At 47.7% G+C, this 27,635-nt stretch overlaps 13 protein-coding genes across 14 annotated transcripts; 8 read left to right on the top strand and 5 right to left on the bottom strand.

The window, feature by feature from the left end:
* Window positions 1–51: 51 nt before the first annotated feature.
* On the top strand, window positions 52–1,528 carry E1B28_010168 (uncharacterized protein). The gene is made up of 6 exons (XM_043155120.1): window positions 52–322; window positions 379–541; window positions 598–837; window positions 895–953; window positions 1,003–1,082; window positions 1,147–1,528. The coding sequence occupies exons 1-6, from the start codon at window positions 265–267 to the stop codon at window positions 1,318–1,320; spliced, it is 774 nt and encodes a 257-aa protein (XP_043007584.1). The 5' UTR covers window positions 52–264; the 3' UTR covers window positions 1,321–1,528.
* Window positions 1,529–2,598: 1,070 nt separating this feature from the next.
* On the top strand, window positions 2,599–5,011 carry E1B28_010167 (uncharacterized protein). The gene is made up of 10 exons (XM_043155119.1): window positions 2,599–2,974; window positions 3,036–3,100; window positions 3,168–3,299; window positions 3,355–3,373; window positions 3,429–3,763; window positions 3,823–4,297; window positions 4,357–4,402; window positions 4,457–4,574; window positions 4,634–4,729; window positions 4,797–5,011. Exons 1-10 carry the CDS (start codon window positions 2,855–2,857, stop codon window positions 4,924–4,926), a joined length of 1,536 nt encoding a protein of 511 aa, XP_043007583.1. The 5' UTR covers window positions 2,599–2,854; the 3' UTR covers window positions 4,927–5,011.
* A 252-nt stretch (window positions 5,012–5,263) lies between these two features.
* Window positions 5,264–6,247, top strand: E1B28_010166 (uncharacterized protein; the record flags this gene model as incomplete). The annotated part of the gene is made up of 1 exon (XM_043155118.1): window positions 5,264–6,247. One exon carries the CDS (start codon window positions 5,264–5,266, stop codon window positions 6,245–6,247), a length of 984 nt encoding a protein of 327 aa, XP_043007582.1.
* Window positions 6,248–9,726: 3,479 nt separating this feature from the next.
* On the top strand, window positions 9,727–10,077 carry E1B28_010165 (uncharacterized protein; the record flags this gene model as incomplete). The annotated part of the gene is made up of 1 exon (XM_043155117.1): window positions 9,727–10,077. The coding sequence occupies one exon, from the start codon at window positions 9,727–9,729 to the stop codon at window positions 10,075–10,077; it is 351 nt and encodes a 116-aa protein (XP_043007581.1).
* Window positions 10,078–11,193: 1,116 nt separating this feature from the next.
* On the bottom strand, window positions 11,194–12,739 carry E1B28_010164 (uncharacterized protein). The gene is made up of 5 exons (XM_043155116.1): window positions 12,523–12,739; window positions 12,264–12,472; window positions 12,045–12,208; window positions 11,765–11,988; window positions 11,194–11,713 (listed from the first exon to the last, which is right to left on the bottom strand). Exons 1-4 carry the CDS (start codon window positions 12,701–12,703, stop codon window positions 11,979–11,981), a joined length of 564 nt encoding a protein of 187 aa, XP_043007580.1. The 5' UTR covers window positions 12,704–12,739; the 3' UTR covers window positions 11,194–11,713; window positions 11,765–11,978.
* An 87-nt stretch (window positions 12,740–12,826) lies between these two features.
* Window positions 12,827–14,058, bottom strand: E1B28_010163 (uncharacterized protein). 2 transcript variants are annotated; one of them, XM_043160773.1, is made up of 4 exons: window positions 13,812–14,058; window positions 13,517–13,759; window positions 13,335–13,461; window positions 12,827–13,275 (listed from the first exon to the last, which is right to left on the bottom strand). In XM_043160773.1, exons 2-4 carry the CDS (start codon window positions 13,604–13,606, stop codon window positions 12,995–12,997), a joined length of 498 nt encoding a protein of 165 aa, XP_043007578.1. In that variant the 5' UTR covers window positions 13,607–13,759; window positions 13,812–14,058; the 3' UTR covers window positions 12,827–12,994. The 2 variants fall into 2 exon arrangements, with proteins under 2 accessions (XP_043007578.1, XP_043007579.1); XM_043160774.1 differs by having other exon boundaries at window positions 13,335–13,860; window positions 13,925–14,058.
* A 93-nt stretch (window positions 14,059–14,151) lies between these two features.
* On the top strand, window positions 14,152–15,036 carry E1B28_010162 (uncharacterized protein). Its single transcript, XM_043155115.1, has 3 exons — window positions 14,152–14,620; window positions 14,672–14,828; window positions 14,879–15,036. Exons 1-2 carry the CDS (start codon window positions 14,337–14,339, stop codon window positions 14,826–14,828), a joined length of 441 nt encoding a protein of 146 aa, XP_043007577.1. The 5' UTR covers window positions 14,152–14,336; the 3' UTR covers window positions 14,879–15,036.
* Window positions 15,037–16,439: 1,403 nt separating this feature from the next.
* E1B28_010161 (uncharacterized protein) lies at window positions 16,440–18,501 on the bottom strand. The gene is made up of 7 exons (XM_043155114.1): window positions 17,869–18,501; window positions 17,491–17,820; window positions 17,275–17,425; window positions 17,174–17,217; window positions 17,057–17,124; window positions 16,904–17,004; window positions 16,440–16,847 (listed from the first exon to the last, which is right to left on the bottom strand). The coding sequence occupies exons 2-7, from the start codon at window positions 17,582–17,584 to the stop codon at window positions 16,535–16,537; spliced, it is 771 nt and encodes a 256-aa protein (XP_043007576.1). The 5' UTR covers window positions 17,585–17,820; window positions 17,869–18,501; the 3' UTR covers window positions 16,440–16,534.
* Window positions 18,502–19,173: 672 nt separating this feature from the next.
* E1B28_010160 (uncharacterized protein) lies at window positions 19,174–21,641 on the bottom strand. Its single transcript, XM_043155113.1, has 15 exons — window positions 21,486–21,641; window positions 21,407–21,429; window positions 21,290–21,339; window positions 21,214–21,238; window positions 21,116–21,158; window positions 20,939–21,062; window positions 20,775–20,884; window positions 20,694–20,719; window positions 20,525–20,643; window positions 20,407–20,473; window positions 20,197–20,357; window positions 19,843–20,151; window positions 19,739–19,791; window positions 19,667–19,674; window positions 19,174–19,602 (listed from the first exon to the last, which is right to left on the bottom strand). The coding sequence occupies exons 1-15, from the start codon at window positions 21,592–21,594 to the stop codon at window positions 19,543–19,545; spliced, it is 1,287 nt and encodes a 428-aa protein (XP_043007575.1). The 5' UTR covers window positions 21,595–21,641; the 3' UTR covers window positions 19,174–19,542.
* A 129-nt stretch (window positions 21,642–21,770) lies between these two features.
* On the top strand, window positions 21,771–22,610 carry RPL33A (60S ribosomal protein L33A). The gene is made up of 5 exons (XM_043155112.1): window positions 21,771–21,842; window positions 22,057–22,180; window positions 22,253–22,317; window positions 22,374–22,467; window positions 22,529–22,610. The coding sequence occupies exons 1-5, from the start codon at window positions 21,829–21,831 to the stop codon at window positions 22,550–22,552; spliced, it is 321 nt and encodes a 106-aa protein (XP_043007574.1). The 5' UTR covers window positions 21,771–21,828; the 3' UTR covers window positions 22,553–22,610.
* A 132-nt stretch (window positions 22,611–22,742) lies between these two features.
* On the bottom strand, window positions 22,743–24,234 carry E1B28_010158 (uncharacterized protein; the record flags this gene model as incomplete). The annotated part of the gene is made up of 3 exons (XM_043155111.1): window positions 22,743–23,608; window positions 23,668–23,911; window positions 23,959–24,234. The coding sequence occupies 3 exons, from the start codon at window positions 24,232–24,234 to the stop codon at window positions 22,743–22,745; spliced, it is 1,386 nt and encodes a 461-aa protein (XP_043007573.1).
* Window positions 24,235–24,276: 42 nt separating this feature from the next.
* Window positions 24,277–24,845, top strand: E1B28_010157 (uncharacterized protein; the record flags this gene model as incomplete). Its single annotated transcript, XM_043155110.1, has 2 exons — window positions 24,277–24,687; window positions 24,741–24,845. 2 exons carry the CDS (start codon window positions 24,277–24,279, stop codon window positions 24,843–24,845), a joined length of 516 nt encoding a protein of 171 aa, XP_043007572.1.
* A 454-nt stretch (window positions 24,846–25,299) lies between these two features.
* On the top strand, window positions 25,300–27,536 carry E1B28_010156 (uncharacterized protein; the record flags this gene model as incomplete). The annotated part of the gene is made up of 10 exons (XM_043155109.1): window positions 25,300–25,398; window positions 25,459–25,503; window positions 25,559–26,292; window positions 26,353–26,539; window positions 26,593–26,727; window positions 26,782–26,928; window positions 26,980–27,091; window positions 27,146–27,214; window positions 27,268–27,331; window positions 27,389–27,536. The coding sequence occupies 10 exons, from the start codon at window positions 25,300–25,302 to the stop codon at window positions 27,534–27,536; spliced, it is 1,740 nt and encodes a 579-aa protein (XP_043007571.1).
* Between the last annotated feature and the right edge of the window lie 99 nt (window positions 27,537–27,635).

Here is a 27,635-nt window from a genome sequence, read left to right as displayed (position 1 = left end):
CGTTTGTTCGCGTCAAGAGCCCACGTGACGGACGGACTAAGACACATATCTCGATGACCTCCGATACCACCGCAATCGCTTTGCAGCGTTTCATCGCGTGAACATGTCCATACACGTATCTCACATCCGAACTTCCGTTTTCCGGACTTCCGTTGAGTGTGGTAGAGGTCCTAACGCACGTCCATAAAAGCCTGGTACTATGTTGTCTCTACTACGCTCAAAGTCCAGAACAAACTCGACAACGTCTGCCCAGTACTGTATAAAATGGCAATACTCTCACCTGAAACCATTGCTGAAAATGGGCTTGTAAAGAATTCAAGCGGTGGGCACCTTTCACGTTTGATTCTTCTGCGACGCTTACCGTTGCTTTCTTACCAGGCACAAATACACGCGAACAAGACGCTCAGCTCTTACATACCGTTGACTCGATCATGAAGGGCAGGTTCTCTTGTCGATACTTCCTACCGAAACCTGTTTCCCGTCGGGTCCTAGAAGAAGTACTAGACGTTGCAAGATTTGCCCCATCAGGAAATAATACGCAGTATGTTCACTTGTATGGTTTCAGACGTACCGAAGCTCACAGATTTTGCTCTCCAGGCCCTGGGAAAAGGTTTATTGTATATCGGGCGAAGAATTGAAGACCCTCGGCGAAGCTATGGTTAATGCGAGTCGAGAAAAACCCAACCTATACTCCAGCCAGTATCAATATTACCCGGCAATCTCGCCGGCGCACTACTTTACCAAGCGCCGTCAAGAAGCTGGTGCAGTCCTCTATGGCTCGATGGGCATCGCACGAGAGGATGCAGAGGGCCGGGAGAAAGCTTCGAGCAGAAATTAGTGAGTTCATTTATGTTGCATGGGGCGACGTTTCAATTTTTAAACATCATCAACTAGCAATTTTTACGATGCGCCCGTCGCGCTCGTGTTCACTATTCACAAGGATCTCACTCAAGGTAATCTGGATTACGCTATTTATATTCTTTTTCTGACGTCGTTGCGCAGGATCTTGGCTGGACGTTGGATACTTCATTCAAAGTATTACTGTTGCTGCACGTACTCGTGGCCTTGAAACCGTCTCTCAAGTAAGGTTTCTTACATGACTGATTGGAGGAATCTTCGTGAACTCATCCCCTTCCGCTCTTTCAGGAAAGTGTCTCAAAGTATCACTCCGTTATGAGAAAATATCTCCCCATTGCCGAACACGAGATCGTCGCTGTAGGGATGTCTATGGGCTACCCAGACCTCGAAAAAGTGGCCCAGTTTCCCGCACGCCAACCGAAACGAGAGCTGTCTGATATCGTTGAGTTCCATGGATTATAGATTCCGTATCTGTCGAGTTTTATGTGTCGATTTCTTCTTACGAGGAAGCCGTTGTCGCACTCAAATATAGTTCCCGTCTGTCCGTCCCCAAACCTCTTCATTATATGAGCGGCTTAAACAAAGTGATATTAGGACCAGTCCAACCGTTGACGCGCCAACTCCATGAAGTCGAAACATCCATGCCTCCTGTATACTTACAATTTCTGGCCATCTCGGTTATCTCGAAAGTGTCATCGTCAAACGTCATCGATGATTCCCTGCAAGGGAAAGCGAGTACATGTAAGTATGGTTATTGTCAGATATGACTATGGCTGCAGGTCATTTCGGTTCTTCGTTCGAGGACGGAGGAAGGGACCCTCTGATATCGTAAGGTTAAGGTTACAAGTTAGCACTCTCCGTAATTTGAATGAATTCCCGATACCGATCCAACTTCGACGCAAGATGTGACACATACTATACCTTATGATAAATACCAATACGACGGCTTCCTCAGCTTTAACATGCCTCTCAGATCCTCCACTCCTCGAGCCCAAGTCCAACATGCAAATTCGGGGCGTCCAATGACTCCCAAAACAGCTAGGGTGGGGCCTTGATTGCACAGCACCATCGACGACCTATCTCATTTGCATTAGAACGCGGTCGTGGCTATGGGCTTTCTGGCCGCCAGCTTTGCCGGGCTTTACTACACACTCAAAGAACGCGATAGCCGCAAGCGTGAAATAGGGAAGACCGAACAATGTGCGTAAAACAGTCCTATCCTATCAATCGTAGCCCTCTTTTGTTCTAAAGTCACTGCCGATTCCCGAAAAAGTCGAAATGATTATGGATCAGGAGACTAAAAGAGGATCTCTTCCGTCGCGAATACACGAGTCCAAGAACGTTCAAGAACACGTCCCAGTCCGAGAACACGATGCGAAACAACAATCCTTGCCACGTTCACTTCAAGGGGGTACGTCGTCAGGGGAGGGTCAGCGTACTGAGCCGACTCCGCAGCCTCCGAAGAGTAACGATGGTGGAGCTGTTGCTTCACAGCAGACTCGAGCGTGAAGGAATAAGAGGGTGAAGTCCGACCGCCACAACTTTGTAGTAACATCTAAAACGAGGGGCCTTCGAAACATCCCTTTGTAAGGATAGACGCAGAACCTGGAGGATTTTTTCCCTTCTTCAATAAATCAAAGGGTACGGTGTCTAAGCGTTGATTGACGACGAGAACTTTGGAATGATGTTGCCGTTGGATATGCGAACGTTTGAACACCTGAAGAATTCCCACGCTTTGGTGCATGCGCTCAAGATTTCTGCACCATGCGGATCTTCGTAACTCTCCATACCTAGCCGCACATCCAGCTACTAATCATGCTCAGAGACAATGCTATCACTGTAATACCAGCAGATCCATATGCAGCCCTGAGTCAAACGTGCAAATCTGACCTCGAACGAACGGAGTGAAAGGTTACCTTGATCTATTGTACTCTTTCCCGTCTACTTCCATCATTATCCAGAGCGTCTCCGAGTTCATAGCAAATTGTGTTCCACGATGTCTACCGTCAACGGCCTAGTCTGCTTCACTAATTGTCTACTGCCGCAAGAGGATGGGTCACTGATCGAGAAGGATTTATGGATTGACGAGGGAAGGGGAGTGATATTAGATGCCCAGGTATTCCCTCATCATCCAAACGAATGACCTGTTCTCGTACTGAAAAGGCTCCGATTACCAGAGAACCTTCTTTCTCAGAAAAGAGAGACCGGATACGATCATTGATCTTGGTGGAAACATCCTGAGGTCAGTAGCTTCACTGTCATCGGCTTATATCTGTTTGAGCTAACATCACCGACTCCTTGTGCTCAAGCCCTGGGCTTATCGACATACAAATTAACGGGGCTTATGGGTTTGACTTTTCAGTATTCGAAGGCGACGAACAAGCCTACGATGACGGCCTGAGGCGTGTGGCGAAGAGCATTGTCGAAACGGGTGTTACCTCGTACGTTCTCCACCGCAGAGTATTTCGATCTAGGGAGCTCATCCAATATCCATAGATTGGTACCAACCATAGTGGCTAGTATTCCTCGTTCGAATGCATGTCCTCACTCCATTGATAGCACTTACACAGACTCAAGAACGTTCTTTGTATCCCACTCTTCTCCGGTTACTTCGTCCAGCCTCTCATCCCAATTCCGCTACGCTACTGGGATGGCACGCGGAAGGTCCATTCATTGAGATGGCCAAACGTGGCGCTCATACTCCGTCCTTCCTCATGAGTGCACAGGAGGGTTTTAAGACGTTCGAGGACGTTTATGGTGCAGAGAACCTCGTAGAGGACGAAGATTGGCTTATGGGTGATGCCGTTGGTGTACGGATGGTCACTGCGGCACCCGAGGTTACTGGTGTCATGGAAGCTATTGAGATTCTCACGAAGAGAGGAATTGCTTTCTCTATTGGGCATAGGTCAGTCTTTTTTGTGTCCCGTAGTTGTCGTTCCCTCACCTATGTTGGTCGAACGACAGCATTGCCACTTCAGATATCGCCACTGCAGCAGTAACGCGTGGTGCCTGCTTGATTACGCACCTCTTCAATGCCATGCCACAGCTACACCACCGCGATCCTTCGATCATTGGCTTGCTAGGACTATCTCCACACTTGGCCTCTCCGTTCACTCCCTTAGCTACCAACAGCTTCTTCGGTTCTGGTCCTGGTTCGCCTAAATCGTTGAGCAGATCATCCAGTCGTGCTGGCCTAAGATTGAAAGGAGCCAAGTCCGTCACCGTATCTGCAGCCTCTGAAGCGTTCGATGAGCTCGAGACACCTCCCCAAAGCCCCATGTTTGCATCAGCTAAGAATAATAAGCAAGGGGGGTTGAGTCGGGTTGATGCTATTCCTCCTTTGACGCTAGATCCTGTTGACGCACGGAAGAACGACTTTGAGAGGCCATTCTATGAAATGATTGTGGATGGGATCCACTCTCATCCCAATTCCGTCAGGGTATGATGTTTTTCCAGACTCGAGGCCTAACCTGCAAGTCTAACACATGACTCCTTTAGCTGGCTTATTCCGCATTCCCGGAGGGTTGCATCTTGATCACCGATGGTGAGCATCCGGGGTTACTTCGCCGCATTCGTGGGCCAACTAAAAACCCTTTAGCCATGAAGATTTTGGATCCGAAACTGCACGACGGCGTTCATGAATGGAGAGATGGAAAGCGTTTTGTGAAAGAGGGAGAGAAACTGTATCTTGAGGGTACCAACACCCTTGCTGGAAGGTACGTTTGCTATCAATCGACGGACATCGACAACTTGTTAAAGGATTATTATCACCCAGTGTTATCACTTTGGACAAGTGCGTGCGTAACTTTAGCCGCTTCACTGGTGCATCGATAGGTCAAGCTTTGAGATGCGCTACGTTCAATCCTGCGAAGTAGATTTCCAAAATTATTTACGATTAGTTTCCTAAACTGACGATTTGTTCTTTTCTTCTTGCATAGGTGCCTCGGAATAGAAAACAAGAAAGGGACGCTCCGTCCGGGAGCAGATGCTGATCTCGTTGTTCTTGACCGGGAGGGTAAGGTGCAAAGCACTTGGGTGAAAGGGAAACAAGTTTGGAAAAGGATCTAAATTTGAGTGTGGTGTGTTTTAAGTGATTATATTCTATACTTGCCAGGTGTAATTACGATGGAATCCTTTCTCTTTCTGAAGCGACCTCTTAAGTTCACCCGGGCCGCAGGGCCGACCGTTACTGGCCTTATCTAATCGCGGAAATACCGCTGACAGGAGACGGGTATGCTGAAAATTAGTTCGCTTCAGCCGTCGTATACTCCTTCCGATTAGAGGTTTGCCAGCGCACTAGACGCTTAGAGCAATATCCCGGTTTCTCCTTTCTCTATCTCTTATCTTCCTCTAGACTTTACGACTCTTAGACTTCAACCACCATTCTATCTCTTCATTCCAAGTTATGTCGTCCACAGTCACCCTCACTTACACTCGGCCGAGGCGCTTGTCCTTGTCGTTATTGGCAGCACACACACCACCACCGCTGCTGGATCTACCAGCAGAACTCATTCTCGATGTCTTAGAGTTGTCGTTGAAGGATAACAAAGCCAGCACGTTAGCAGTTGTCTGCAAGACCATCTGCAGTTTTGTGGATGCAATTCTTTACCGCAAAGTTGTCCTTAATTCCAAGGATACCATCAGCCTCTTCCACAGAACCACCCTCTCGAAGCCACCCAGTTTCTTCGCGACACACGTCAACAAACTTATCTTGACATATAATGCGTCTCCCGATAGCATCCAGTTTCGTCGCGTTCTGGACATCACATCCACATGCTCTGGACTCCGATCATTGGTCTTGCCTTCCGGCTACAAAAAAGGCGCTATCGAATCCATAATTCATTCCACCAGAGGCGACAATCTCGCCGAGATCCTCATACACTCACACGAAGGATTACGGAGTCTTTACAATGATATTGATATTCCGGACGCGCCGTTGAGGGATCTCAGCTATACGCTCCCCGTGACCCACCTCCGAATCAGTGAACCAGGTGATGGTTTCGTCTCACCATGTTCCTTCTTGTCTGCCATTGGACCCCTGCCCCGCCTATCTCACTTGCAACTCTCTCGCCGTATCAATTCCAACGAGGACAACGATCAAGTCTTCGTCCATGATGTTGACTACATACTTCGAAGTCAACCAGAATTGCAGATGCTGGTCGTCTCCGTCTTTCCTTTGACCTGGGCACCGATGTCAGTTTCGGATATCCCTCAGAGCAGTATTTGGTTCATGATGGAAGACCTTTCGAAACGGGATGCTAGACTTGTGGTCAGGCAAGGCGAACCTAAGGAATGGAAGATTGAGTGGAATGGTGTGCGAAGGGCAAACCTTGGAGAGATTAGAGACTTCTGGGCCGCTTCGAAATACAAGGATTCTAATACCATCTAGACCGTTCTTTCTCTCTACATTACATCCTCGAAATTAACCGATTACCTAGATAATGACTTACGATAATGCTCGAGTACTAGACTTTCTGCTTATTTTTGATGCGGCAAGCACGGAGAAACTGAATGACAGCATCGGAATACTGGGCAGGTATTGATAAAATGAGGTAAAGTGTACAATATTGATCCAAAAGAGCAGGTTGCACGTTGAGACAGGCTCACCTTTTCTGGCGAACGGGTGTTCGTCACAGCCGGAATAACTACTGATCCTAGAATTCACCGATTGGGGAGAATGCTTTCGGAGATACAGCCGACAGTGCAATGAGGCTTGCTAATAAAAACTTTGCCTCCCGCCTGCTCGCTTTGCTCTTGAAGAAGTCAACGTTGTGGCTACACCATCAACAAAGACTCGGAGATGTCCAAACAAGGAACGGCGGAACTTGTCGCGATTCTCTTCATTCTGCAGCGATTCGTGTCTGTTTTGTGACAGTTGGGGGAGCCGTCCTACAGGCGAAAGAGCCAGTGAACGGAGCCAGCAGTCACCCTCGTTCGTCTGAGTTTCCTACTATATTCAGTAAGATCAGCCTTTCAAGTCATTGAGCGAAGGTGTCCACACAAACCGACCTTTCTACACATGAACTTTGTGCAACACACGACCTGTCAGTACAAACCACCATTCAGTCACGGACAGCTAGAATACATCCACTTACCTCCTCCACTCGAGATATCAGTATCTATTGGAAAATCCACCCTGTTATCATTGCTTCTTTCAAAACCGAAGGAGGATTTCGTAAGAACTTGGTGTCTTCTTCCAGGTCTTTGGATTCCAAAAGGTCCATTCTATCTAGCAAATCGGCGCTGAGTTATCGCGTAAGTTGGGGTTGGTGAACGTAAGCGTACCACATCCCGTATGATGGTGAAAGAGCGCGTTCGCTGCACAAGGCGTCTTTACTGAATCAAAAAAGGGTATGAGAAGTCAATTGACTAACAATCGACATCTCATTCCGACCTCGGTAGAGATACGAGATAACTACTCGCGCAGATTTCCTGCATCCATACGATATGGGCTTCCTAGCTGCAATCCAAGCGATTCGAATTTGTTGACACTTCAGGCCATTCGTTGTTGCCGCCGGTAAGTTAGTGGCAGTTAGCGGCAGTTAGCGCCGTGAGTCCGACGAAGTCCGACGGGTGTGGTCGCCTCGCACTTCACATCGTCAATCTCAATCTGCCTCTTTCATCGATGGTCCTGGTGCCACGTTTGAAATGACCATCAACCTGACGGTAGGGAGTCGTCACGACGGGACCGTGGCGGCAATATCATTCCCAAGAAATCTTATGCTCCACTGGGTCGTCACATAATCACCAAGGGCCATGTCGCCAATGCTCTGCTGAATACACCGCGGATCTCTTGGAAACACATGTCTTTGTCCCCGTTGACCCTTGAATAATATCATGTATATTATGTCCAAATTTTTGCCTGGAATGCCGTGGGGAAATCGATGCGAACAGTCGGTCGTTGACTGATTCGTGGGGCAACTCGACTGAATGGCCCATCTTTCCTATGCACGTCAGTCTTCCAACGGTGGCAACTACCATTCTTTCCGGTCACTCTGGACTGGGGGCTGGGTATTGCTCCTTCCCTGACTCGCAATTAATTCTTCTCGTAGGATATTGAAATGAGCAGGGTCCTACGACACAGGTATCTTACCGTGCAACAACGTGAATCCGTTCTCGGGGGTGGGGTTTGTGGACTACTTCTCATGTCTCACATCTCATAGTGAGTCATGGCAGTTTTTCAGTTTTCAGTGTCAGGATCTACTCAGGACTATTTGTTTAAGTTGGTCGAGACCATTTCTTTCACTTCCAATACAATGTTTCCGTGGTCCTGATCATCGGAAGGTTCAACCCAGCATTCAAGATTTGGTCATCTTTTCCTGAAATTTCGTTCCGTAATGATCGTTACTTCGATGAGCCGAGGATAAGACAAACCCTTCGTCTGTCGTTGAGCCGCGAGGGAGAGCGGGCCCAGTTGAATTACCAAGTTGCATAATGGCAAGATATGATACATCTCAACAACTTTGATGGTCTTTTCAGCAATCAACAACTCGCGTCCCTGGATGAAAGGAGCGAAGATGGTGTCCTTTGTATGTAGGGCGGTTATCTTCCCTCTGAATCGATCCACTTGGACCGAGAGCAGACAACAATGATTTTGCCCATGTCATTCCAAGTTCGTCCTCCATACCTGCCCTGTCAATCTAATTGCCATTGCTCGTTTGGGATTCCGGCCGTCTCGTTCACGTCGAAGGACGCACTACATTCTACCGTCCTCAAAGCCGCCCTTACCCTGTACAACATCGGGACACGACGTTAACTACGGAGCTCTGTCAGGAAATATCAACTGACGATACTGTCAAAATTCCTGCGTCCCCTGGTGAACATCGTTCATCTGCCAAACGACGGCCACCTAGATCGTTCCTTCATCGCAGACTATGCTCAGATTGCAGCCCGCCCTCCTCCTTGGCTCAGTTGAGCGAAAAACATGCCTCGTACCATCTTCAATGTTTGGTCGCTACCTTTTGCTTTCATCAATCATTTTTCGCCACTAACTCTTGTTCCTGGATATTTTCGTATGTTTAAGACGCCTACTGTTCCTTGGTCCCTGAGCTTTCCTTTTGAGGCGTGAGGTCCACCCTCATGATGATCGGTGAGAGATCGTTGGCGCTTTTTTTGTTTTGGATTGGCAGGAATTTATTTACAGACCATTCCCTTGTAACTATTTCAAAGTTTAGACGACTACTTATATTCACAGCGTGCCGGAGCTAACTCAAGTCCGTTGTGAGGCGCCGACCGCAAGTGTGTGTATGTGCACCTTTGTTCTCATGATTATGGCTGACGGATGCTGATATCATATTTGATACCCACTGACCATGGGACTCGGAATGGAAGGGCTTTCATACTCGCGGTGGAAAATTTTCGTAGCTCTCTGCGTGTCAGAGGCCAGAGCGATGCGGTCTTCCTTCTTAACATCACCTGCGATTAAGATTGGAAGGTTGGCCCATAACTCTTGTCACTTGCTTACCTCAAGACTCACCTAGACTTCGAGGGCGGGTCGCCCCACTTGTGATATGACGACAGGTGAGCAGGGGTCTTCTGGGGGTACATTGAAATCAAAGCGTTCATTTTTGAGTCAGAAAGACAAAAAAGTAGACTCCTAGTATTTTTGTTTTTTATTAGATGAAGTCCAATACGAGTATCACTGCATTCGATCCGAAAGCGAAGAAAGCTAGTTTGAAATCATCCCATAAACCGTCGGAAAGGACTCTGGATTCTTGTGCGGATGATCTGGTCTTAGCTGACCATCCCGTGAACTTGGACGATTGATCTGGGTTTGATCATCCTTGCAAGTAATGTGGAATAGTCGAACATATCTGATGTAGGAGACGCATCACCGTGTTGAAGGAGCTAGTCCTTCGATAGGAGGGGATGAGTCGGTGCCAAAATCAGCGAGCCCTAACAATCCTCCAAAGACTGGATCCTCACTCCGTACTTTCTTCCCAAGGTGATTTGAGTAGGAAAGCTTGGATGAGCTGCAAGTATCTCTGCTATCCAGTGCTGACGGATGTCGGAAAACTCTCAGGATGTGGACAAGGCAAGCACCGAGGCTCACTGATCTCGAGAAGTGGGAGGAGCTGGACGGGTCGGGCTGCCATTATGATGGACGTCAGTGAGAAGGGCGTGATACATGTGAGATGGTGCTGGTCGAAATACGTCCGACTTTTCATGAAAGTAGCGAGCCCGCACGTTTCAGACTCTGAGGAGTGTGTGATGAACTGACTGAAGAGAATGGGACCAACTTGCCTGAAAGACGATAGTCTCTATGATAGTCCTCCTCGTGTCTTCTTTCCTCAGTCGGCAGCTTAAGTCGTCGACCGTTCCAACCGCTCGGAATTTGCCGGGTGTCTCCACGCTAGGACATGTGTGCGAAAAACGTGTTAGCTGACAGTTTCCAGCGAAGATTCCAAACTATGCATGATCTTCTCTGCTATTGACAGCAACTTTGAATTGCCGAAAGAAGGGGCCTGAACGGTGAAGGGACAGAAAACGTCAAACCAAGCGGTGAGAGCGGTGAGAGTTAAGAGGATGACCGCTGACTAGATGATCACCGGCACCTGGCCGAGTCACAGGCGTGCCACTAGGTTAAAACGGAACTATGCAGCCGGGTGCAAAGAAAGCGAGAGGGAAGGGTCAGGGAGATATCAGCCTAGTATGTGCGTTCGAGACAATTTGTCTTGGATTCATTGTGGACAACATGAGAATCGCTTTCACACCATGGGAAGGTGTCGGTAAAGGCGATCATGGCGAAAGCAGGAAGATCCTCAGATGTGGGAAATGTTTCGGAGGAGAACATCGGGTGAGCGCAAAGGAACTTGCTTGAGCAATTTTAATTCTGAAACAAGTCCAAGTGGCGTCAGAGTTTGCAACCATCTGGATGCTTGACAGGTTCAATATGATATTTTGCGGACACTGAGGGGAGTTATTCCACATAACTCGAGATGGAAAGCTTTGACAGGACGTCGCCTGACAGTTTTGCACTGGACGGAGCTTGGTGTCGGATCTCTCCATATTTCGGTTTGCGAGCGAGGTTGGTACGGAAATTTTATAGGATTGCAGTCGATTCGGCACCAATCTAAATCTGTGTCTGTTGGTGGATCCATTCGCTTGTCATATCCGGAGCAACGAGTTCGAGGCTGTTCCGAATAGATAGTCTTGAATGACTGCATAATTGCAAATGCCTCTTCGTTCCCTTGTGCACCCAAGCCGCTCAATGTCTCCGAACCCAATACAGCAAATGTCTGAACGAATGTAGTGCATGCATATCCGGAAATTTTGAGGCTGGACAATTCAGTGTACTCCTGTGCCGAATAAGTTGTGTTCGTTGCGAGTTATCAAGAGTCGGTCAAGAAGCATATTAACCATCACATCATTCTGTGCAGGTTTATACAGTCATCTCCTTAGCTTTAAGCAGATTACAGCCTCCGGGCTTAGGTTTGAAGTTCAAAGAGATTGAAACATGTACGTAGCACTACCGCGGGATACCTCCAACAGAGAGAATTTGCTGCATCCCCAACCCGGTGCTGCGATAGCTAGCCAGCGTGCAAACGAGCCTTGAGTCAGAATCAAACCCTCACCCACTGGATTGAGTGGAGTGTCCTCTAGCATCGACTTTCGAATGAATGTTTGACGTAAGTCCACGAGAGCGTCCCCGACGATTTGGCCATATTGATCCCGCGCGCGACTAAAGGCGTTATAGGATTTACACGTCTGTCTGATGGGTATCGCGCGCTGGCGGGACGGAAGAGGTGGAATATGTGCTATTAGTGTGATTTGGGCAACGTTGGCAGTTGCCGTTGAACCATGGCCTATAATCGTTGACGTTATTGACATGGAACCTCCATCCGGAAGATAAAGACTGTTCATCAAAACTTGAGACCTTTCACAATTGCTCGTGGTTGGTACTTACCCTCCCGCATGTCAACGTCAACGTCCATCACGCCAGCTTTAAGTCTGAGAAGGTGTTTGTTTGCTTGATCAGATCGTTGATTTTCCAGTTTACCGTCGACCAGTCTGACCAGGGAAAGCGAATGTATAACGGGAGTATATGATACAGTGTCAAACGGGAAGTGGAAGTGTGTGTGTGTTCGTGATAGCAAGTACGATTAAAATCTAGCTGAAAATTAGTCTTCGCTATGGAAGCGGATAATTCAGTTGCAGCGACTACGAGATCGGCGGTAAACACTTACTCCGGCGTCTCCCGTCGTAGAAAAAACACATCTATCGCAGCTGAAAATGCGGCGAACGCCAGTCCTCCGCCAAATGCTGCTTTTGGGCCGGCGTTGCGAGCAAGAATTCCGCCAGAGAGGAAACCAGCCGACACGGAGTTGTATATGTCATTCTTGGCTCGATACTACGCAGCAATACTTCATTGTCAGACGAACAAAACCATGGAAGTTTCAACGTACCGATTCAATCACACATTCTATGCTCGCGAAAAGTGCCCCCACTTTTCCGAATCCTCTTCCACTTTGCCACATCCCTTTCCCCATATCTTTGAGGATCTGACTGGCCTTTTGAGTCGTCTTCATGCCTGCTTGGCTTTGTGCCCGAAGTAGAGGGTCCTCATAGGCGAAAGAAGCCGACATCAAAGAAAAGAATGCACCAATGGCTAGACCTGAATGTACCACAGTCAGTTAAAAGCAGTCAAGAGTGAATACTACGCACCACCAGCGCCTGCGAGAGCCGTTTTAGTTATGCAGCTCTCCTGTGCGGACTGAACGAACCGCTCCATCTTCCTCATTTGCTCCCATTGCGGTCGTTCTGCCTCTGTTACTCCCGGAGGAAGAGGCTCCTGGCCTGCTTTATGCAAGGGAACTAAACCGGGAAAAGAGGTCCCATTGTTCATTGTCAAAACCACCGTCACGCTGGAAGGAGTTTTCGGTTCACGGCATGTTTTGCCTTGTTGACGTACCGAAGCCTCTTTTTATTATTATTATTACTAGCTAGGGTTCCGGGCTTACACACGAACGCTCGCTGCGCTCGGATGTGTTCCTGCCCTTCACACCCTCATTTTTTTTTTCTTCTTTTCTTGAGAAATATGCACCGCACGCGGCCCGGTAGCTCGCTTCGAATCCCAGTAACGATAGAAAGCAAGACTTTATCGTTGTCGTCATGTATTCTAATTCTTTTTCATTTCTCATTTTTGAATGTCACTATATAGACAGTTGACGGTTACAGTATGCAGTGCTATGGCCATCACCAGGATGTGCATCACGACGCGATTGTCCTTCGACGTCGAAGGACAAGTTGTCGGTCTCGCATTCTTCGGGAAGACGGGAAAGGTGTGTTGCCATAATATTGTGAACAAAGCTGCAGACATGGTCTTTGTATTTGTACTGAAACCCAGAGGGCGAACAGACATGACTGCCATCATCTCCTCGAGCTCGATAAGGCCCTTCAGTGCTTGCGGGATATCAGCTATAGGTGGCCATTGAGTGAGCATCACTGATAAGATATTCAACTGACCCGGGAATCACCTGGATGGACATTATTCTCGGTACTCCATTTTTTCATGTCTCCTTTATCCTTGCTACACCGCTGGCAGGCGACAGCAGTCAGCTTCATGTTCCAACAAATCTCTCGACAAACACCACAAGTCTGTAGCTTCAGGTCCTTGTCAGCCTTCACAAATTTCTGAATAAATCTTTTCTCGGCTGACCACCACATCTTTAACCAGTAGATCGACTTCCATCATGTCACTGCCATCGCCGAGATACTGGTCAAAGTCATCTGAATCCAGTAAATCCATGCCTTCGGATTCGTCGCTTGGCGGAGGCTCTCAGGCATGTCTTCAAGGGTGACGCGTTCCGGCAGTCATTACATGTCGTGAAGAGTTGACCTTGCTGATCTGTGCAGTCTTCGTGATTTACTTGCTTTGAGCAGCTGGTACACCAGTGAAGACCTAGAAACTGTTTTAGACATGTTTAAAACCATATATACGTGTAGCAACTCACCTGCATGTTGTGCCTCCAACCGCTTGTCTACATTTCTCTGATCTTAATGCTGGCAGTGGAAAAAAAAACACGTCATAAAAGCGGTGAAAAAGTATCAATTTCTGTCATCGAACTTGATACATGGGTAGTAATATGTCTTCTCTGTTGATTTTCGAGGTTTGGAAAAGGTAGAATAGAGTACGAAAGGGCTGCCCATCGCCAAAGGCGACGAGCAAGCAGGTCGCGCGACATTGAAACGGAAACGACAAACAATCACAAACAAAAGTTGACCGGGCCCTCGCCCGTTGATATACAAGCCATCCAGTGCTAAGAAACACACCTATCTATCTATCTATCCAGTCCTCCTCCTTCTGTTCTTCCTTGCCCGAATCGTAGGTGAGCTCCTGTTCTCTTGGTTATGCAGCTGTTGGTATAGATGTTGTATGTATGTATTATGTATAATGTGGCCTAGCGAAGGCGTATAGCGGGCTGTACTAAGTCATAGAAAATGAGAAAAGAAAAGGGGCATATAGTGGGGTCGAATCCATGGGTGCGTCGCTGTTGGTGTCGCATGCGTGGGTCAATCCTTTGCAGGGTTCCCTGTCTATCCCTCTCCTCGTAGTTCGTCTTCCGGTACGTCTTCCAGCATGGGTGTATCCGGGACCCTGTCGTGGGTGTCCAGTCGGTGTGAAGGCGCCTGACGCCTCCACGAATTTCCCAAGGGCTACTATTCCTTCTCGAGTCCGGAGGCTTCCAAAGCTTCCAAAGCTCACCTCACGAGAAACCACCTCGGCACAGTTTGAGACAGACTCTCGTGAGATTAGTCAGAGGTAAGAAGCTCAGTCGTTTTCTTCGCTGTCGTGGTTAACCGATCTGTATAGTTTACCACAACGGTTTAGAAATCAACTCGTTCTGTTCTTCAAAATCTCACTTACCGACACGTCTCACCGCCCTCAGCTACCCCGCTTTTTTACTGGAGGTCCTACATACAGCATCGGCCTCGCACTAATCAGGAGCCGGCAAATATTTTACTACTAGGTTCGTTTCTGGCATGATTAAATTCGTTTGACTGTTTGTATCAGTAACAGGTATTGAGGGCGCTGAACCTGACATTTTCCGCTGAACAACTCGGCGCCATGATTATAATTTCACAGATGGATCTACGATGTAGCGGCAAAGGGTTTTGTACAATCACAAATCTAAACAGAGATTGGCGATGGTCCGTCCAGGCATCGACGTGATCACGGCTCTGACACAGCTTATTGTTCCCCCTCAATCTTCCCTGGCACTGCACCCGAATCCTGCGGATGGCTGAGAGAACTGAGTACTCGAAACTCAACTATCGCCCATATTTCTGATGGCTATCCGAGAATTCCGGTGTTTACTATATATCTGGGTTCAGATGTTCCGTGCCTCCGAACGCTCACATCCACCAATCGAGTCAAGCTTGAAGCTCCAATCATTCGCGCCCCAACTCGAGTCATGGCATTTAACCTTTTTCGTTAATCCCTCAACCGACCCCGCCTTCGCCGAAATGAACTTTCCAGCGAATGTCGGTGGGTTTGGGAGGCTATGCTAGCAACTACCAATTCCGAAGTTCCGCTTCATGATTTACCCGCTTCACCCTTTCTTTATCTTGATCTGGGTACGGTTCTCCAGCTTCAGGTCATGGAAAACGCGTGGAGCCATCATGGAGACTCCAGCTGCCCGATGCGAGATGATCGAACATTCACCTGTGACTCGAGAGTCTTCTGTCTTTTGTGAAGTCAACGAGCTACACTATGGTACCGGAACCATCAACATAAGCATACTATCGCCAGGCTGTTTGCCGATATCCCGTTTGTTTTGTCTGAAACTGACTCGTTCAGACCAAGGCCCGAGGAACTTGGCGCAGCAGTTACTTCTTAGTAAAGAGGTTACGCCTTTACTCACCCCTGCAACTGCCAGACGGCACAGCTAATTTCTCGACCACAGCTAGGTAATAATCACGAATATTATCGTCGCGTTTGTACACAAGGCAATAAATGAAGATATAGGGCGTCGCGATTTCACAACATTCCGATTACTAGGTTTTGCCCGAAAAGCTCAAAATTTCCAATCCAGTACGTTTGAGGAGACGGCGTAATTGACGTGAGTAGAAGCTATTATCCCCGTCAAAACCAAAACTAAGTGAACATCTACACTGTCGATCACTTGTCTTCAAGAACAAGTCTAATGAGCGGGCGCTTTCCGCGAAGCTAGTCCAGTTGGCGTGTGGTTCACAATCCCGCTGCGGAGTAAAAGATGGGTACTGTTCGACGTTGCGTTTCCATAGGCAGCGAAAACTATTGCCACATTTTTGGCATAGACGATTATTTAATTGGTACTCCTTGTCCCCCCGACTTTTCCAAGTATTACTCCGACTTGAGTCCGTTTGTCGGAATCATTCATCGAAATGGAATCTTGATGTATCCATCTGGCAGTACTCATAGGTATCACAATCATTGCGTTTAGCGTCGCGATTGACTGAGACTCGAGGCAAAACCTCAACCGAGAACTCCCTTACCATGTACCTTACGGTCTCAGGGGCTACACCTGCCACTTCGTTTAGAGACCGATCGAGTGGTCCTGCGACGCGCTCACAGAATGGCACCCAAACGCTAGGGATCGTTGAGGGGTATCATAAATAAATATAGTTTAACAGTCACTAGTAGGATACATATCAGATGTAGGGGACGTTGGGGTATCATGCGATAAACTATAGTTCAATAGCCACTAGGATACATACTAGGGGGGTATTGTATATTCTGTCCTTGACTGGGGTCGTACGGATAGGGTTGTGGAGTTTGTATGACACCGAAGCCAGCGACTGACGGATCCCCAGGAGGCCAGTATCCCGGCTGTGGCATCTGCATTGCCTGGCTACTACTCGCAGACCACTGAGGGTACGAATACTGATTATCCATTGTGGAGTAATGGGAGCCGGAGAAGTGTGTTTCAGGACTTCGCCTAGATGGTTCGTATGTCATATCGACCGGACTCATGCTGCCAGTCTTGGGTTTCCCTATCACTGTGTATCTATTTGTAAATGTGGTAAGCATCCGATGGTCAAAGATTGAGCTTAATACAGTTACCTGTTTTTTAATGCCAGACCAGTACGACCCCGGAAATACATCTTGGCGATATTAGCCCATGTTCTTCCATGTTTCGCCACAGCTTGGAGCAGCAATTGGTCCTGCCAACCTCGCGTTAGAGGCCACCATTATATCCACAAATGCTGGCAATACCTGTTCTGGAGTCCAAGGGGATTTATCAATTCTTGGATCTAACGTGTCGCTCCATCGTCGAGCACATTCTATACGAGATGTCAAAAAATGAAAGACAACTTTGTGTAGTTCACTTACGTGTACTGGATCTCGTTTTAACGACACCAGCTACCAAAGACCACCTAGAATAGGAGCCGTATTGAGAATAGGACGGTAAGTCGGAGATAAGATTACTTTACTTGCTACCATATGTTTGAACGGCTTGGATCAATAGTCGATCTTCTTCGGAAGACCATGCACCTCTCGTCCCTTTTCTGCAAGGCTTTTCATAATCCACATGATCGCCATACTGTTCGTGGCCAGGATCCCAGTTATCCATGTCAGGACATTCTGCTTGAGGACTGAGTTAGATTCTGGATCGAGTCATAAAACAGCATGAAGGACAAAGTACTCACGGTCAATCGTGTGCAAAAGAAGGTCGTGTTCAGGATATGGCGCAGAGGGTCCTATGGGGTGTTGGGGGTTCATGTTGTTAAGCTGTCGAGACATTGAGTTGAATGAAATGGTTTGAAAGAGACCCAAAACGCCATGTCCTTTATATATATATATATCGCTCGCTCACAGATCTATTGTGATCTATTCCTCCGATATCCGGCGGGATTTTCGTTTTATTTCACTCCGAAAGAATCTCATGATGCCGGTTTGGCAATATGAGTTTTTAACTCGGAGTAAGTACTTAAGGCACGCTTAGAGAACGATTGTTTGACAGGCCTCCAGTGACTACACTATGGAAACCACATTAATATCAAGAGAACAATTCAACAGCCACGCACCATCATATCGTGATTTGCGGCTTCCAATTAGCTTCCAGTAGATTGGCTTCAAGTCATCGTTGAGAGCCTCGCTGCCGTTCAAAGCGGCACCGCGTTCAGATTCACTAGTCAACGTTCAATGCTCAGCGCTCAACGATGGAACCGTTTTTGGAGGACGAAGAGGTGAGCGCCCATTATCAACGAATTCGTAGACGGAGAGCTGAGGGAATTGTGGCTATCCATTTGTCGGTGGGAGGCCAAGATGGGAGTTCTTGTCGGGCGGGAGTTGGACATTCTAGACCGCAGAAAGTTACTCTTTGGCAGTAACCGAGGCCTGTCAAGTCTGACAACTTGCACCGCGGCCTCGCGTTTGAGAACATCCAACACCCCACGAGCGTCATTACTATATGAGCTCAAGGGCGTGTTGAGCTGCGCACGCCGTAGTTTCGTGAGCTAGATACCTCCGCACCCGCGAACCGGGGCAGGATTTTGACGAGGTTCGAGCAGAAAATATCCCAGTCACAGAAACCGGGCTACCGCGTAGAATAAATAGTTGGTCCCGTCACCTCGAATCACTGTAAAGTTGAATTGCGGGCGACGGTAAGATTGGGGTTAGGTCTGAATGTTTGAACGCTATGATAGCCAGTGTAGACGATGGCACTACCTGTCACTCAACGGACTCAAGTTTGACCGAGGCTGTGTAAATAACGCTTTTCCCACGCCTCGGTTCCGCCGGGAACTCGACTTGGGATTCTGGATACATATGTACATGAGTAGCCCGGACATAAAGCAGACTTTCCATCACGGTAGAGGGGAAGAGTCCCGAAACGACTGTTCTGAGTCAAAATAGAATTACAACATATCAGTGGCGGGCGTCACTTTAATTGAGAACTGGCCAAGCCCATCGGCACTGGTGCAACTTGATTCCATCATTTTCTCGTGATTAAGTTAGAACTCACAAAGGTCTACATACTAGCAGAGTAATCGCGACATGGCTTGAACGATTTCATTCAAGGCTCGGTACCCGCCGCTTGCGGCCATGGGCTCGTCAGTAATAATGATCATTGCTGCAGAACGCCATTAGTTCGCGAACGCGTCTTCTCGCAGAGTCATCTCTGGATGGCGAAGGAGGCGAAGCAGTGCACTCTATAATCTGCACCTTTCCGTATTTGGGAGGTTATCCACATATGGGTTGCGGGAGCATGTCTACCAAATAAATTTTAAAAGGGCTCGCGTTCCGTACTTGGCGTCCGTACTTAGTGGTGGTTAGAGCTATTGAAGCTATCAGATTTTCTATCAGCAGTCGATATGCAATGGATCACGTATGTGAACTACATCCAAGCGCTTCGCAGCCGCCTTGAGGGTGAACATCATCGGAACAGGTAATGAATTGAATGGACGGGACTATCAGTCTACCCATATGAAGAGCAGGGGGGTCGGATTAAACGGAACTTCCTCCTCCGGATGCAGAACCTCATTTGATGATTTAAGTGGCAACCGAATCCGCATCGATTTCTGTGACCATCATCCATCAGTTGTTCAATCAATCCGCCTTCGTCTGGTATCTTTCAGAACGATACTAAATCTTTCCAACTTAAATTTTCATGTGTTGAGATGATGCGCTGTGATACAAGGCCGAGTGGAGGATAACTTATCCAAAGCACCCGTACACCCGTACCCCCCAAAACAAACCTTTCAGTTAGCAAAAGCGGATATTCCCGTGATGGCTTTTCCGAGAATGAGAGCATGGATGTCCTATAAAGGGGGAAGATGATGGTGATTCGGTGTCAGCGGCTTGTCCGAAAGAAGCTGAACCCACGTTTGTGCCTAGAATAAGAAAGAAGAAGAACATTAGCTGTGTCCTATGGTAACAAAGAAAGTTCGAACCTACCTTCGTATGTATTGGTAATTTGCAGATTTGCAGCGTGGCGCCCTATGTGGTACCTGGACACAAGATAAATATTCTGACGCCGTTGTGAAGACGAACTAACATACTCGTCAGCTGCTGCGTTCCCTCCGAGAATATCCAGTAAAGTCCGAGAGTGGTGGAGGGCCTTCCCGCAATTATTCTTCTTCACCATGCTAACCATCTCGGGGGCCAGTAGACCTTGCTCCTTCAGACGCCCAACATGAAGGCTGGCGAGGAGACCTAGCGCGATTTCTGTGTGCGCCTCTGCCAGTTTCTTCTGTACAAGCTGGAAAGAGGCAAGAGGACGATCGAACTGATGCCGTTCTAACGCATATTGTCGAGCACGGTGAAAACAATCTTCAAGCGCACCCGTTACTCCCCACGAGATGCCAAATCTTGACTAATTGAGCATCAAGAAAGGTACAAAGCTGCGTTCTCACCTGGCAGAATTGAGGCAGGAAAAAGGGGAACCTAGTCCTCTTGATCCGGGTAGTAAAGCATCATGGGAAATACGAACGTCTTCCAAGCCAATGGAGCCGGTCAAAGATACGCGGAGGGCAATTTTATGCTTCACGGGAGGTGCTGAAAGGCCTTTGGTTCCCTAGTTACGCTTGTGAATGATGGGTTCCAGGATAAATCAGCCATCGAACCTTCTCCACCAAAAAACCCCGAATCTTGTTATCCCACTTGCATTTCGCCCAAATTACAAAGAGGTCGCTGGACTAGCAGTCAAAACCATGGATCATTTCATATTTGAATCTTACTCACGCTACGGGAGCATTGGAGATCCAAGCCTTGCTACCTCTGAGAATATATCCACCATCGACATCTTCCGCAGTAGTTTGCATGTTAGCAGGATCTGAGCCGTGATTGGGTTCTGTTAGTCCCTACATGCGCAGTCAACGAGATATCGATATGCGTCTTCGTTCAAACTCACAAAGGCACCAATCATCTCGCCCTTTGCTGCGAAAGATAAATTTTCAGGGTCGTCCATGACAACGAAGTGAAATGGCCTCACCGAGCCGAGGTAGATATTTCTCCTTCTGAGCCTCTGTCCCGAATTCGTGTATAGGGTGCATCACAAGGGAAGATTGGACCGAAGCCGTCGAACGATATCCAGAATCAACTCTACAGTATAGCCTAATGAGAAAAATGCTTGACCTTATGGATTATGTCTCAGACCTCTCGAGTTCCCGCGCAATTAATCCATAAGCAACATGGTTGACACCTGCACATCCATAGCCTTTGATAGTTGGGCCCAAAAGTCCGAGTTTTCCCATTCCAGGCAATATATCGTGGTTGAACTCTACAAAATAGCCATCAGTCTTGATTTATGAAATAAAGTCATTTGATACGAACGTTCCGTCCTCCAACCCTCCAGAACCTTTGGCATCAAGTTCTCCTACGTAGAGAACAATTGTTACCGCCGTCTCAGTTGATTGTGGTCTTGGACTCACTTGACAGAATTCGCGGGCAGTGTCCCTAGCATATATTTGTCAAACATTTTCCAATATGAGTAGAATAGGGACGTACTGTATCGCTCTTTCTTCTTCAGTCAGGAGCGACTCGAGGTTGAACGGATCCTGCCAGAGGCCAGTGTAAGCGGAAACGAGGACAGTTCAAACAGGCGAATCTTGCAACTCTGCATACCTCCCAGTTGAATTTGACATATTCTGGTGTAAATGGTCAATCATACAAACACTGCTAGTGTATCGACGTAAGGACCTACGCGAAGATGCATATCGAACAAATCGTGGTTGATGGGTGAGAGGCTTCCGACAGTAATTGGCTGCAGTTCTGGAGATTCGAGACATGGTTCCTGGAAAGTACGAGCGCATAAGAGTGGAGTAATAGTGGGTAGAGGTAGAGGTGATATATCGAGATGAGCTCCGGTGAGGGCTCGACACCCGGAACTCACAGGTATCCGGAAAACCGATCAATCCAAATGAGGTAACATCCTCCCACCAGAGTCACCTGACCTCAATACCGTAGCACTGCCACTGGCAACCAACCACCAAAATTTAGCAACGACCTCAAGATTATCAACGGCGTTGGCACTCCTCAAGTCAAAAATGGGTTCTACAAGGTCAGCGGTGGGTTTCACATGTCGATAGAGAGCTCTTTTGGAGGTTTTGTTAGAAGTTTTGGGTCGTAAAAGGCTGGATGGATGGGTAGAGGTTTGGATGACTCGACTAGGCGATCTCGACGTTACCCATCGCAACCCCCTCAGAAAACGCATTTCCATTCTGCATAACAGCGTCCGAATATATTCTGACCATGTTCTCTCTTTATCCTTATAGATTGTACTGCAAAGGCCGTATCATGGGACACAAACGTGCCAAACGTAACACTCGTCCTAATACCTCACTCCTCCAAATCGAGGGTGTCGCAACCAAGGAGGATGCCCAGTTCTATCTCGGGAAAGTACGTATTAAAATCGTATTCCTGGTGGACAAGTAGAGCAGAAATGCTCATCAAAATCTTGATTTGATACAGCGTGTTGCCTTTGTCTATAAAGCCAAGCGGGAGATTCATGGCTCGAAGGTGCGAGTGATCTGGGGGTGAGTGCTAGCTTCGATATCTGTTCATCCAGCAATTAACTGTTACACTCTACTAGGCGTGTCACCCGGCCACACGGCAGCTCTGGTGTCGTTAAATCAAAATTCCGTTCCAACCTTCCTCCTCGTGCATTTGGTGCCAGTGTCCGGGTGGTGCGTATTTTCTCAGTAATTGGAAGGCGTCATTTTGACCTATCGTTCACCCGTGATGTAGATGCTTTACCCCTCGACGATTTAATACTGTGTACATTCATGGCTTGCTATCATACCTATTCACCCATGCAATATGACTCGACGTGCCCATACATACGCGACACTTAGACTGATAACGACGTGGTCTAATAAGTGGCATTGTCGTATTGAAGCCGCACCATAAAGTCATAGTAAGAGGGCTGGATTAATAGGCTAGAGAAAATGAGTTATTATATCTAAAACCATCCCCCAAGGAATTTTTTCAGCCTGCCATCAGCAGCCTGCTCGGTGTTTGGATTCTCTACACCAGAAGATAAATCAGTGTGTGGCTTCGCGTCCTCCGAAGCTTCGGACTCTAAGAACAACCGAGTTCGTGGCTGTTGTCGCTTTGGAGAATTAGGGACCGCTGTCTTATAATTGCCCTGCTTGCCCTGCTTGAGTTTCGGGGAATTTAGCTGCTGCAGAATAGCATTGGCCTGCTGAATTTGGGAAGCAGCAAGAGCTTGGCTGGCTATGTCGTCTGGAGGGGTAGGTTGGTGGGGTGCCTGTGAAGGTTGTTCCGCTGGTGGAGGGGTAGGTTGTTCAGTTGGCGAATGAGAGGTTTCATGATGAATTATGGTGACTGGCACCGAGTCGGCTGTCCGTATCTCGGGCTCGACGAGTTCAGTGACTTTAGGAAAGATAAAGGAGGATTCGGAAGTATTTTCGACCACGAATTCAGGAAGAGGTTCCCATTCTGTTTCCCGTTCCGCCGAGGGGGTGGTTTCCAGGGATTTGGATGTAGATGGTTTGGTAACTGGGGCAACCCATTCCTTTCCAGATACAGGAGGCGGTTTTGAACCGAGTTCTTCAGATTGATTCCGATACGGTTCTCGAGTTGGTTCCTTGCCGGGTTGGAATTCGAGAGGGTTTGGCAGGTTTTGGTTTCGGGCATGACGTCGGACTGTACGACGCATCCATTCGTGATCCAGTTTGTCGAGCGGCATTCCCTCTTCAATAGGCTTTATTGCAGCAAATCCGGCCCATTTAACGAAATTTATCGCAGCTTTTGTTGATATGAAGTAGTGCCTATCCGGGCGAGGTTGGAAGGTGTGCAGATCAGCTACGGATAGTTGTGAGCGAATGATGTTCTCCGAGTACATTAGAGAAAAATAGGCATACGGGCTGCGGAAAGTGTAACCAGGATAGTGTTCGGCATTTGCGCTAGATTTTCCGCATTGTTAGCAGGCGTGAGCGCTGGGTCGAATTCTTGCCGCTCCAAGTATGGCTGGAAATCGTCGAGACCCAAACCACCGTCAATACGACTCTCTTTTGGTTCGGGAGGAGCAGGTATAGGAATGGTAGCTGTGTGTTTGAGCGCACGCTTGGCTGATGCTGCATCCCTAAATCGGACCATTAAAGAGGACTATTGAACTTTCAGTCACTGGGAAACAAGCAAGGAGAGATAGAGACCTTGAATGACCTGAACTCTTCTACCGGTCCAAAAGCCTTCCCGAGATACTGAACGATAGCTAGAGTATCCAGAGGCGAACGCAAATGATCCCATGTCCGGGCGAAAATGGTGTATTGACCATTTGGTGGTTGATTTCTCTTTTTCCTGGGTGAGTCGGAAGATGTAGAAGCTGTCGAGGGCGATTCAAAAGTTGAATTGAGACGGAAACCAGAAGGCAGATGCCATTTTCGAGCTACGAGCCTTGCTCTCAAAGAAGAACAGGTAGCGCGTCGCATGCAAGATATTTCCACTGCCAAATTCGGAATCATTTTTCCCCCATGCCTTCAACCTCCCGGGCTGACCGTTACCGTCAGGCGCTAAGCACCATTTCAGCACGGACTGGGGCCTCTTTGCCGTCGCTCATTCTCTCTTTCGGTATCTTGCATGAAGTCACCGCAATTGCTCCCTTGATTGGTTTCTTCTATGGAGCCCGTGTGTTTGGGGTGGGAGAGCGCGTAGCCAATGCTGTCATGCAAGAGGAGCCCAATGCTTGGGCGAGGCAAAGGCTCAGGACGTGGATCGAAGAAGGCGAAGGGTGGGCAGAGCGAGTAGGTAGACGCTACGGATTATTTGGCTACCAGAAGAAGATGTGTGATGAAGACACTGAAAACGCTACCTTTCGCCCTTACGTCCCAGGTCACATAGCAGGAGATGTAGCAAATGCTGTCGTTGCATATGGGATAACGAAGGTGCAGCTACTCCTTCTTCTCAAAGCAACCTCGACTCGAGTTTCGTCCAACAGGCTTTGTTACCCGTACGCATCGGCCTCTCATTGTATCTCTCCCCTGCTTTCTCTCGGAGAGTGGTCGAGCCCATTAAACGGCTCGTTGTCCGACAATTCAAATGACGGCTAGACTCGGACAGTACTGTACATGTGGTTCCACGGCGTTTTTGGTCCGCAGCTCAAGTCGGAACAACAGATACCATTCTTGATTTGCTCAGCACAGACGGGCAGTTATCGTCTGCAATGAGCGAATGCAGCGACTCTGGTATACTGCAGAGTTTCTGTTAGCTGAAGTATGTGTAGGATTTTGTGAGAACTTTGTAGTACATATTTGTATAACGAAACTATTGTTCCCTATTTATTTATTTTTCTGGAAATTCCCCGGAAACCAAATTAGGCGTGGCGCTATAACACAGGTAACGTTTCAACTGACCCTTTTTATTCACCCTCAATCTCTCAAATTCTCCTTCATTTCCATTTACCTCTTTCTTTCTTGATACTCAGTATCACTCTCTTATTCATCTGACTTGCTGAGAGGTTTTCCACTTTCCACGTCATCGACGTCGGCGAATCCACCATGTCGACAGATCCAGACATAGAAAAGATCTTTGAACCACAACGGACGCTGGCGCCTCAAGCTGTTGGTTCGCAGGTTGTGTTGATGAGTATAGTCTCGGTTCGTGCTACATCACTTGGAGTGAAGAGTCCGCCTCTAAAATTTTATCGTCGTTTGCAGATCGTGACCGTACTGGCGTTCAACTTGCTTCGCCCCAAAAACAAGGTCCATTCAGTTTCGCTTTTTGGCTCGCAAGTTTTCTGACAAGTTTCTGTTCAAGGTCATCTATGAACCCAAAGTCAAGTATCATGTCGGCGACAAACCTCCTCCTCGGATTTCAGACTCACTTTGTGGCTGGTTACCTCCTCTCATACGTACGAAAGAACCAGAGTTACTCGACAAAGTTGGCTTGGACGCCGTCACCTTCCTTCGTTTTAACCGACTCATGCGTTGGCTTTTCACCGGAATCAGCGTCCTTACCTGTGGCATCTTAATACCGATCAATGCTGTCTACACCCTACAGCACGTAAAACCCGAAAACAGAGATATCCTGAGCATATTGACCATTCGAGACGTCGGCGGCAACCTTCTCTATGCTCATGTCGCCGTGACGTATCTCATTACTTTCCTCATCATGGGCATCGTCTATTTCTATTGGAAAAAGATGTTAGCACTTCGACTTGCGTGGTTCCGTTCCCCAGAGTATATACAGTCGTTCTATGCACGTACTTTGGCCATTACTGAGGTTCCGAGGAAGTTTCAGAGCGACGAAGGGCTTCGGCAGATATTTGGCTCGGTACAGGTGCCGTATCCAACCACTAGCGTGCATATCGGGCGACGCGTCGGTAGACTCCCAGAGTTAATCGAGTTTCACAACAACACTGTCCGAGAACTGGAGGAGTACCTTGTCAGGTACTTGAAAGGAGGAAGAGTCGCGAAGAAGAGACCCACCATTCGTATTGGCGGCTGCTGGGGCTGTGGAGGAACCAAACGAGATGCTATTGACTATTACACGTACGTTGTCAATCTTTACAAAATGCAGTTACCTTCTTTTAACTTTGTACACTGGAACAGAGAAAAACTCAAGCGAACAGAGGCTGCTATTGAGGAATACCGAAACCAAATTGACACTCGCAAAGCAGAAAAATACGGTTTCGCTAGCATGGCCGCAGTTCCTTATGCACATATAGTGGCGAGACTATTGAAAGGCAAACATCCGAAGGGCACAACTATCACGCTCGCACCCAATCCCAAGGACATCGTGAGTCTGCAACACGAACCTTGTAACATATATAAATCTCAATGACGTCTTAGATCTGGGAAAATATGAGCAAGTCTAATTCCGAGTTGAGGAGCAAACGTATGATCGGATTCGTGTGGCTCGTTCTCGTTTGCTTCTTCAACACCCTACCCCTGTTCATCATATCAATCTTGGCCAATTTGAACCAGGTCGGACAGATTGAAACGCTATTCGTTCGTCAAACTTACAATAATCTACACTAGATCAAAGATATTCCACAGTTTTCCTTCCTAGCGGGATGGTCTAAGGATTCTCCGGGTACATTCGCTTTTGTATCCGGAGTCTTACCTCCATCGGTGTCAGGTATATTTGGTTTCTTCTTGCCTATTATAATGAGATGGTTGAGTCAGGTTCGGGGTCCATAACCATTCATGCAAATCAAACTAACTTTCGTGGTTCAGTTCATGGGGGCGACTACTCAATCCAAGCTTGACCGACAAGTGGTCGCCCGATACTTTGCTTTCTTAGTCATCTCTCAACTAATCATCTTCACGTTGATTGGCGTCCTTTTCCGTGAGATTCAAATGAGCTATCTTACATTTCAAGCGGTTAATCCTTCATATCCAGACGCTATTAGTCAAATCGTCCATCAGGTCGGCAAACAGAGTTTCCAAGAAATTATCGACAACCTTCACAGCAAGAACCACCTTCTTCGCTCAGGCATTTCAGGTTAACTCACACATATCTAGATTTACCGGAATTTATCAACAACGCGTACATCGACCAGTCATCCTATTGGCTGACCTTCTTCCCGTATGTGGCTTATTTGGATTTCCCCGCAGTTATCATTGACCTCATTCCGGTCGACAGTCTGCGAGGTTTCCTCGTTGTGTTCGATTTAGCTCAGATCATCAACTTGGTGTGGATCTTCATTAAAACACGGTACGCCTCGAACTCGAAGGAGTGGCAGTTTGTCATTTTCAACTTTACGCAGTCTCTTTGGCCGCACACCTCGTGATCTTCGGGAATGGACTCAGCCTCCTGAATTTCAGTACGCGATTTATTAGTGCGTCTTTCCTCGCTTCCATCTTTCCGCCAATATTTGACGATCACTTGA

The sequence above is a fragment of the Marasmius oreades genome, chromosome 6 (assembly GCF_018924745.1).
Source record: "Marasmius oreades isolate 03SP1 chromosome 6, whole genome shotgun sequence".
In the NCBI taxonomy this organism is placed as follows: domain Eukaryota; kingdom Fungi; phylum Basidiomycota; class Agaricomycetes; order Agaricales; family Marasmiaceae; genus Marasmius; species Marasmius oreades.
This window is presented reverse-complemented; position numbering and strand designations above follow the sequence as displayed.

What these genes read in the sequence shown, in the direction of transcription:
- E1B28_010168 (XM_043155120.1), top strand. Translation starts at nt 265, where the DNA reads ATGGCAATACTCTCACCTGAAACCATTGCTGAAAATGGGCTTGTAAAG. An exon ending in GCTTGTAAAGAATTCAAGCG is followed by an intron (nt 323 to 378) that starts GTGGGCACCTTT and finishes CTTTCTTACCAG; the next exon opens with GCACAAATACACGCGAACAA. An exon ending in AAAGCTTCGAGCAGAAATTA is followed by an intron (nt 838 to 894) that starts GTGAGTTCATTT and finishes ATCATCAACTAG; the next exon opens with CAATTTTTACGATGCGCCCG.
- E1B28_010167 (XM_043155119.1), top strand. Translation starts at nt 2,855, where the DNA reads ATGTCTACCGTCAACGGCCTAGTCTGCTTCACTAATTGTCTACTGCCG. An exon ending in GCTTTCTCTATTGGGCATAG is followed by an intron (nt 3,764 to 3,822) that starts GTCAGTCTTTTT and finishes GTCGAACGACAG; the next exon opens with CATTGCCACTTCAGATATCG. An exon ending in ACCAACACCCTTGCTGGAAG is followed by an intron (nt 4,575 to 4,633) that starts GTACGTTTGCTA and finishes ATTATCACCCAG; the next exon opens with TGTTATCACTTTGGACAAGT.
- E1B28_010164 (XM_043155116.1), bottom strand. Translation starts at nt 12,703, where the DNA reads ATGAACAATGGGACCTCTTTTCCCGGTTTAGTTCCCTTGCATAAAGCA. An exon ending in GGCTCTCGCAGGCGCTGGTG is followed by an intron (nt 12,473 to 12,522) that starts GTGCGTAGTATT and finishes TGGTACATTCAG; the next exon opens with GTCTAGCCATTGGTGCATTC. An exon ending in TAGAATGTGTGATTGAATCG is followed by an intron (nt 12,209 to 12,263) that starts GTACGTTGAAAC and finishes ATTGCTGCGTAG; the next exon opens with TATCGAGCCAAGAATGACAT.
- E1B28_010163 (XM_043160773.1), bottom strand. Translation starts at nt 13,606, where the DNA reads ATGGATTTACTGGATTCAGATGACTTTGACCAGTATCTCGGCGATGGC. An exon ending in TACTGGTTAAAGATGTGGTG is followed by an intron (nt 13,462 to 13,516) that starts GTCAGCCGAGAA and finishes AAGGACCTGAAG; the next exon opens with CTACAGACTTGTGGTGTTTG. An exon ending in CGAGAATAATGTCCATCCAG is followed by an intron (nt 13,276 to 13,334) that starts GTGATTCCCGGG and finishes GGCCACCTATAG; the next exon opens with CTGATATCCCGCAAGCACTG.
- E1B28_010162 (XM_043155115.1), top strand. Translation starts at nt 14,337, where the DNA reads ATGGGTGCGTCGCTGTTGGTGTCGCATGCGTGGGTCAATCCTTTGCAG. An exon ending in TCTCGTGAGATTAGTCAGAG is followed by an intron (nt 14,621 to 14,671) that starts GTAAGAAGCTCA and finishes CGATCTGTATAG; the next exon opens with TTTACCACAACGGTTTAGAA.
- E1B28_010161 (XM_043155114.1), bottom strand. Translation starts at nt 17,584, where the DNA reads ATGTCTCGACAGCTTAACAACATGAACCCCCAACACCCCATAGGACCC. An exon ending in TCTTTTGCACACGATTGACC is followed by an intron (nt 17,426 to 17,490) that starts GTGAGTACTTTG and finishes GTCCTCAAGCAG; the next exon opens with AATGTCCTGACATGGATAAC. An exon ending in TAAAACGAGATCCAGTACAC is followed by an intron (nt 17,125 to 17,173) that starts GTAAGTGAACTA and finishes CATCTCGTATAG; the next exon opens with AATGTGCTCGACGATGGAGC.
- E1B28_010160 (XM_043155113.1), bottom strand. Translation starts at nt 21,594, where the DNA reads ATGCGCTCGTACTTTCCAGGAACCATGTCTCGAATCTCCAGAACTGCA. An exon ending in ATTGCGCGGGAACTCGAGAG is followed by an intron (nt 20,885 to 20,938) that starts GTCTGAGACATA and finishes GCTATACTGTAG; the next exon opens with AGTTGATTCTGGATATCGTT. An exon ending in TCCTGCCTCAATTCTGCCAG is followed by an intron (nt 20,152 to 20,196) that starts GTGAGAACGCAG and finishes CAATTAGTCAAG; the next exon opens with ATTTGGCATCTCGTGGGGAG.
- RPL33A (XM_043155112.1), top strand. An exon ending in AAGGTGCGAGTGATCTGGGG is followed by an intron (nt 22,318 to 22,373) that starts GTGAGTGCTAGC and finishes ACACTCTACTAG; the next exon opens with GCGTGTCACCCGGCCACACG. An exon ending in TTGGTGCCAGTGTCCGGGTG is followed by an intron (nt 22,468 to 22,528) that starts GTGCGTATTTTC and finishes CCCGTGATGTAG; the next exon opens with ATGCTTTACCCCTCGACGAT.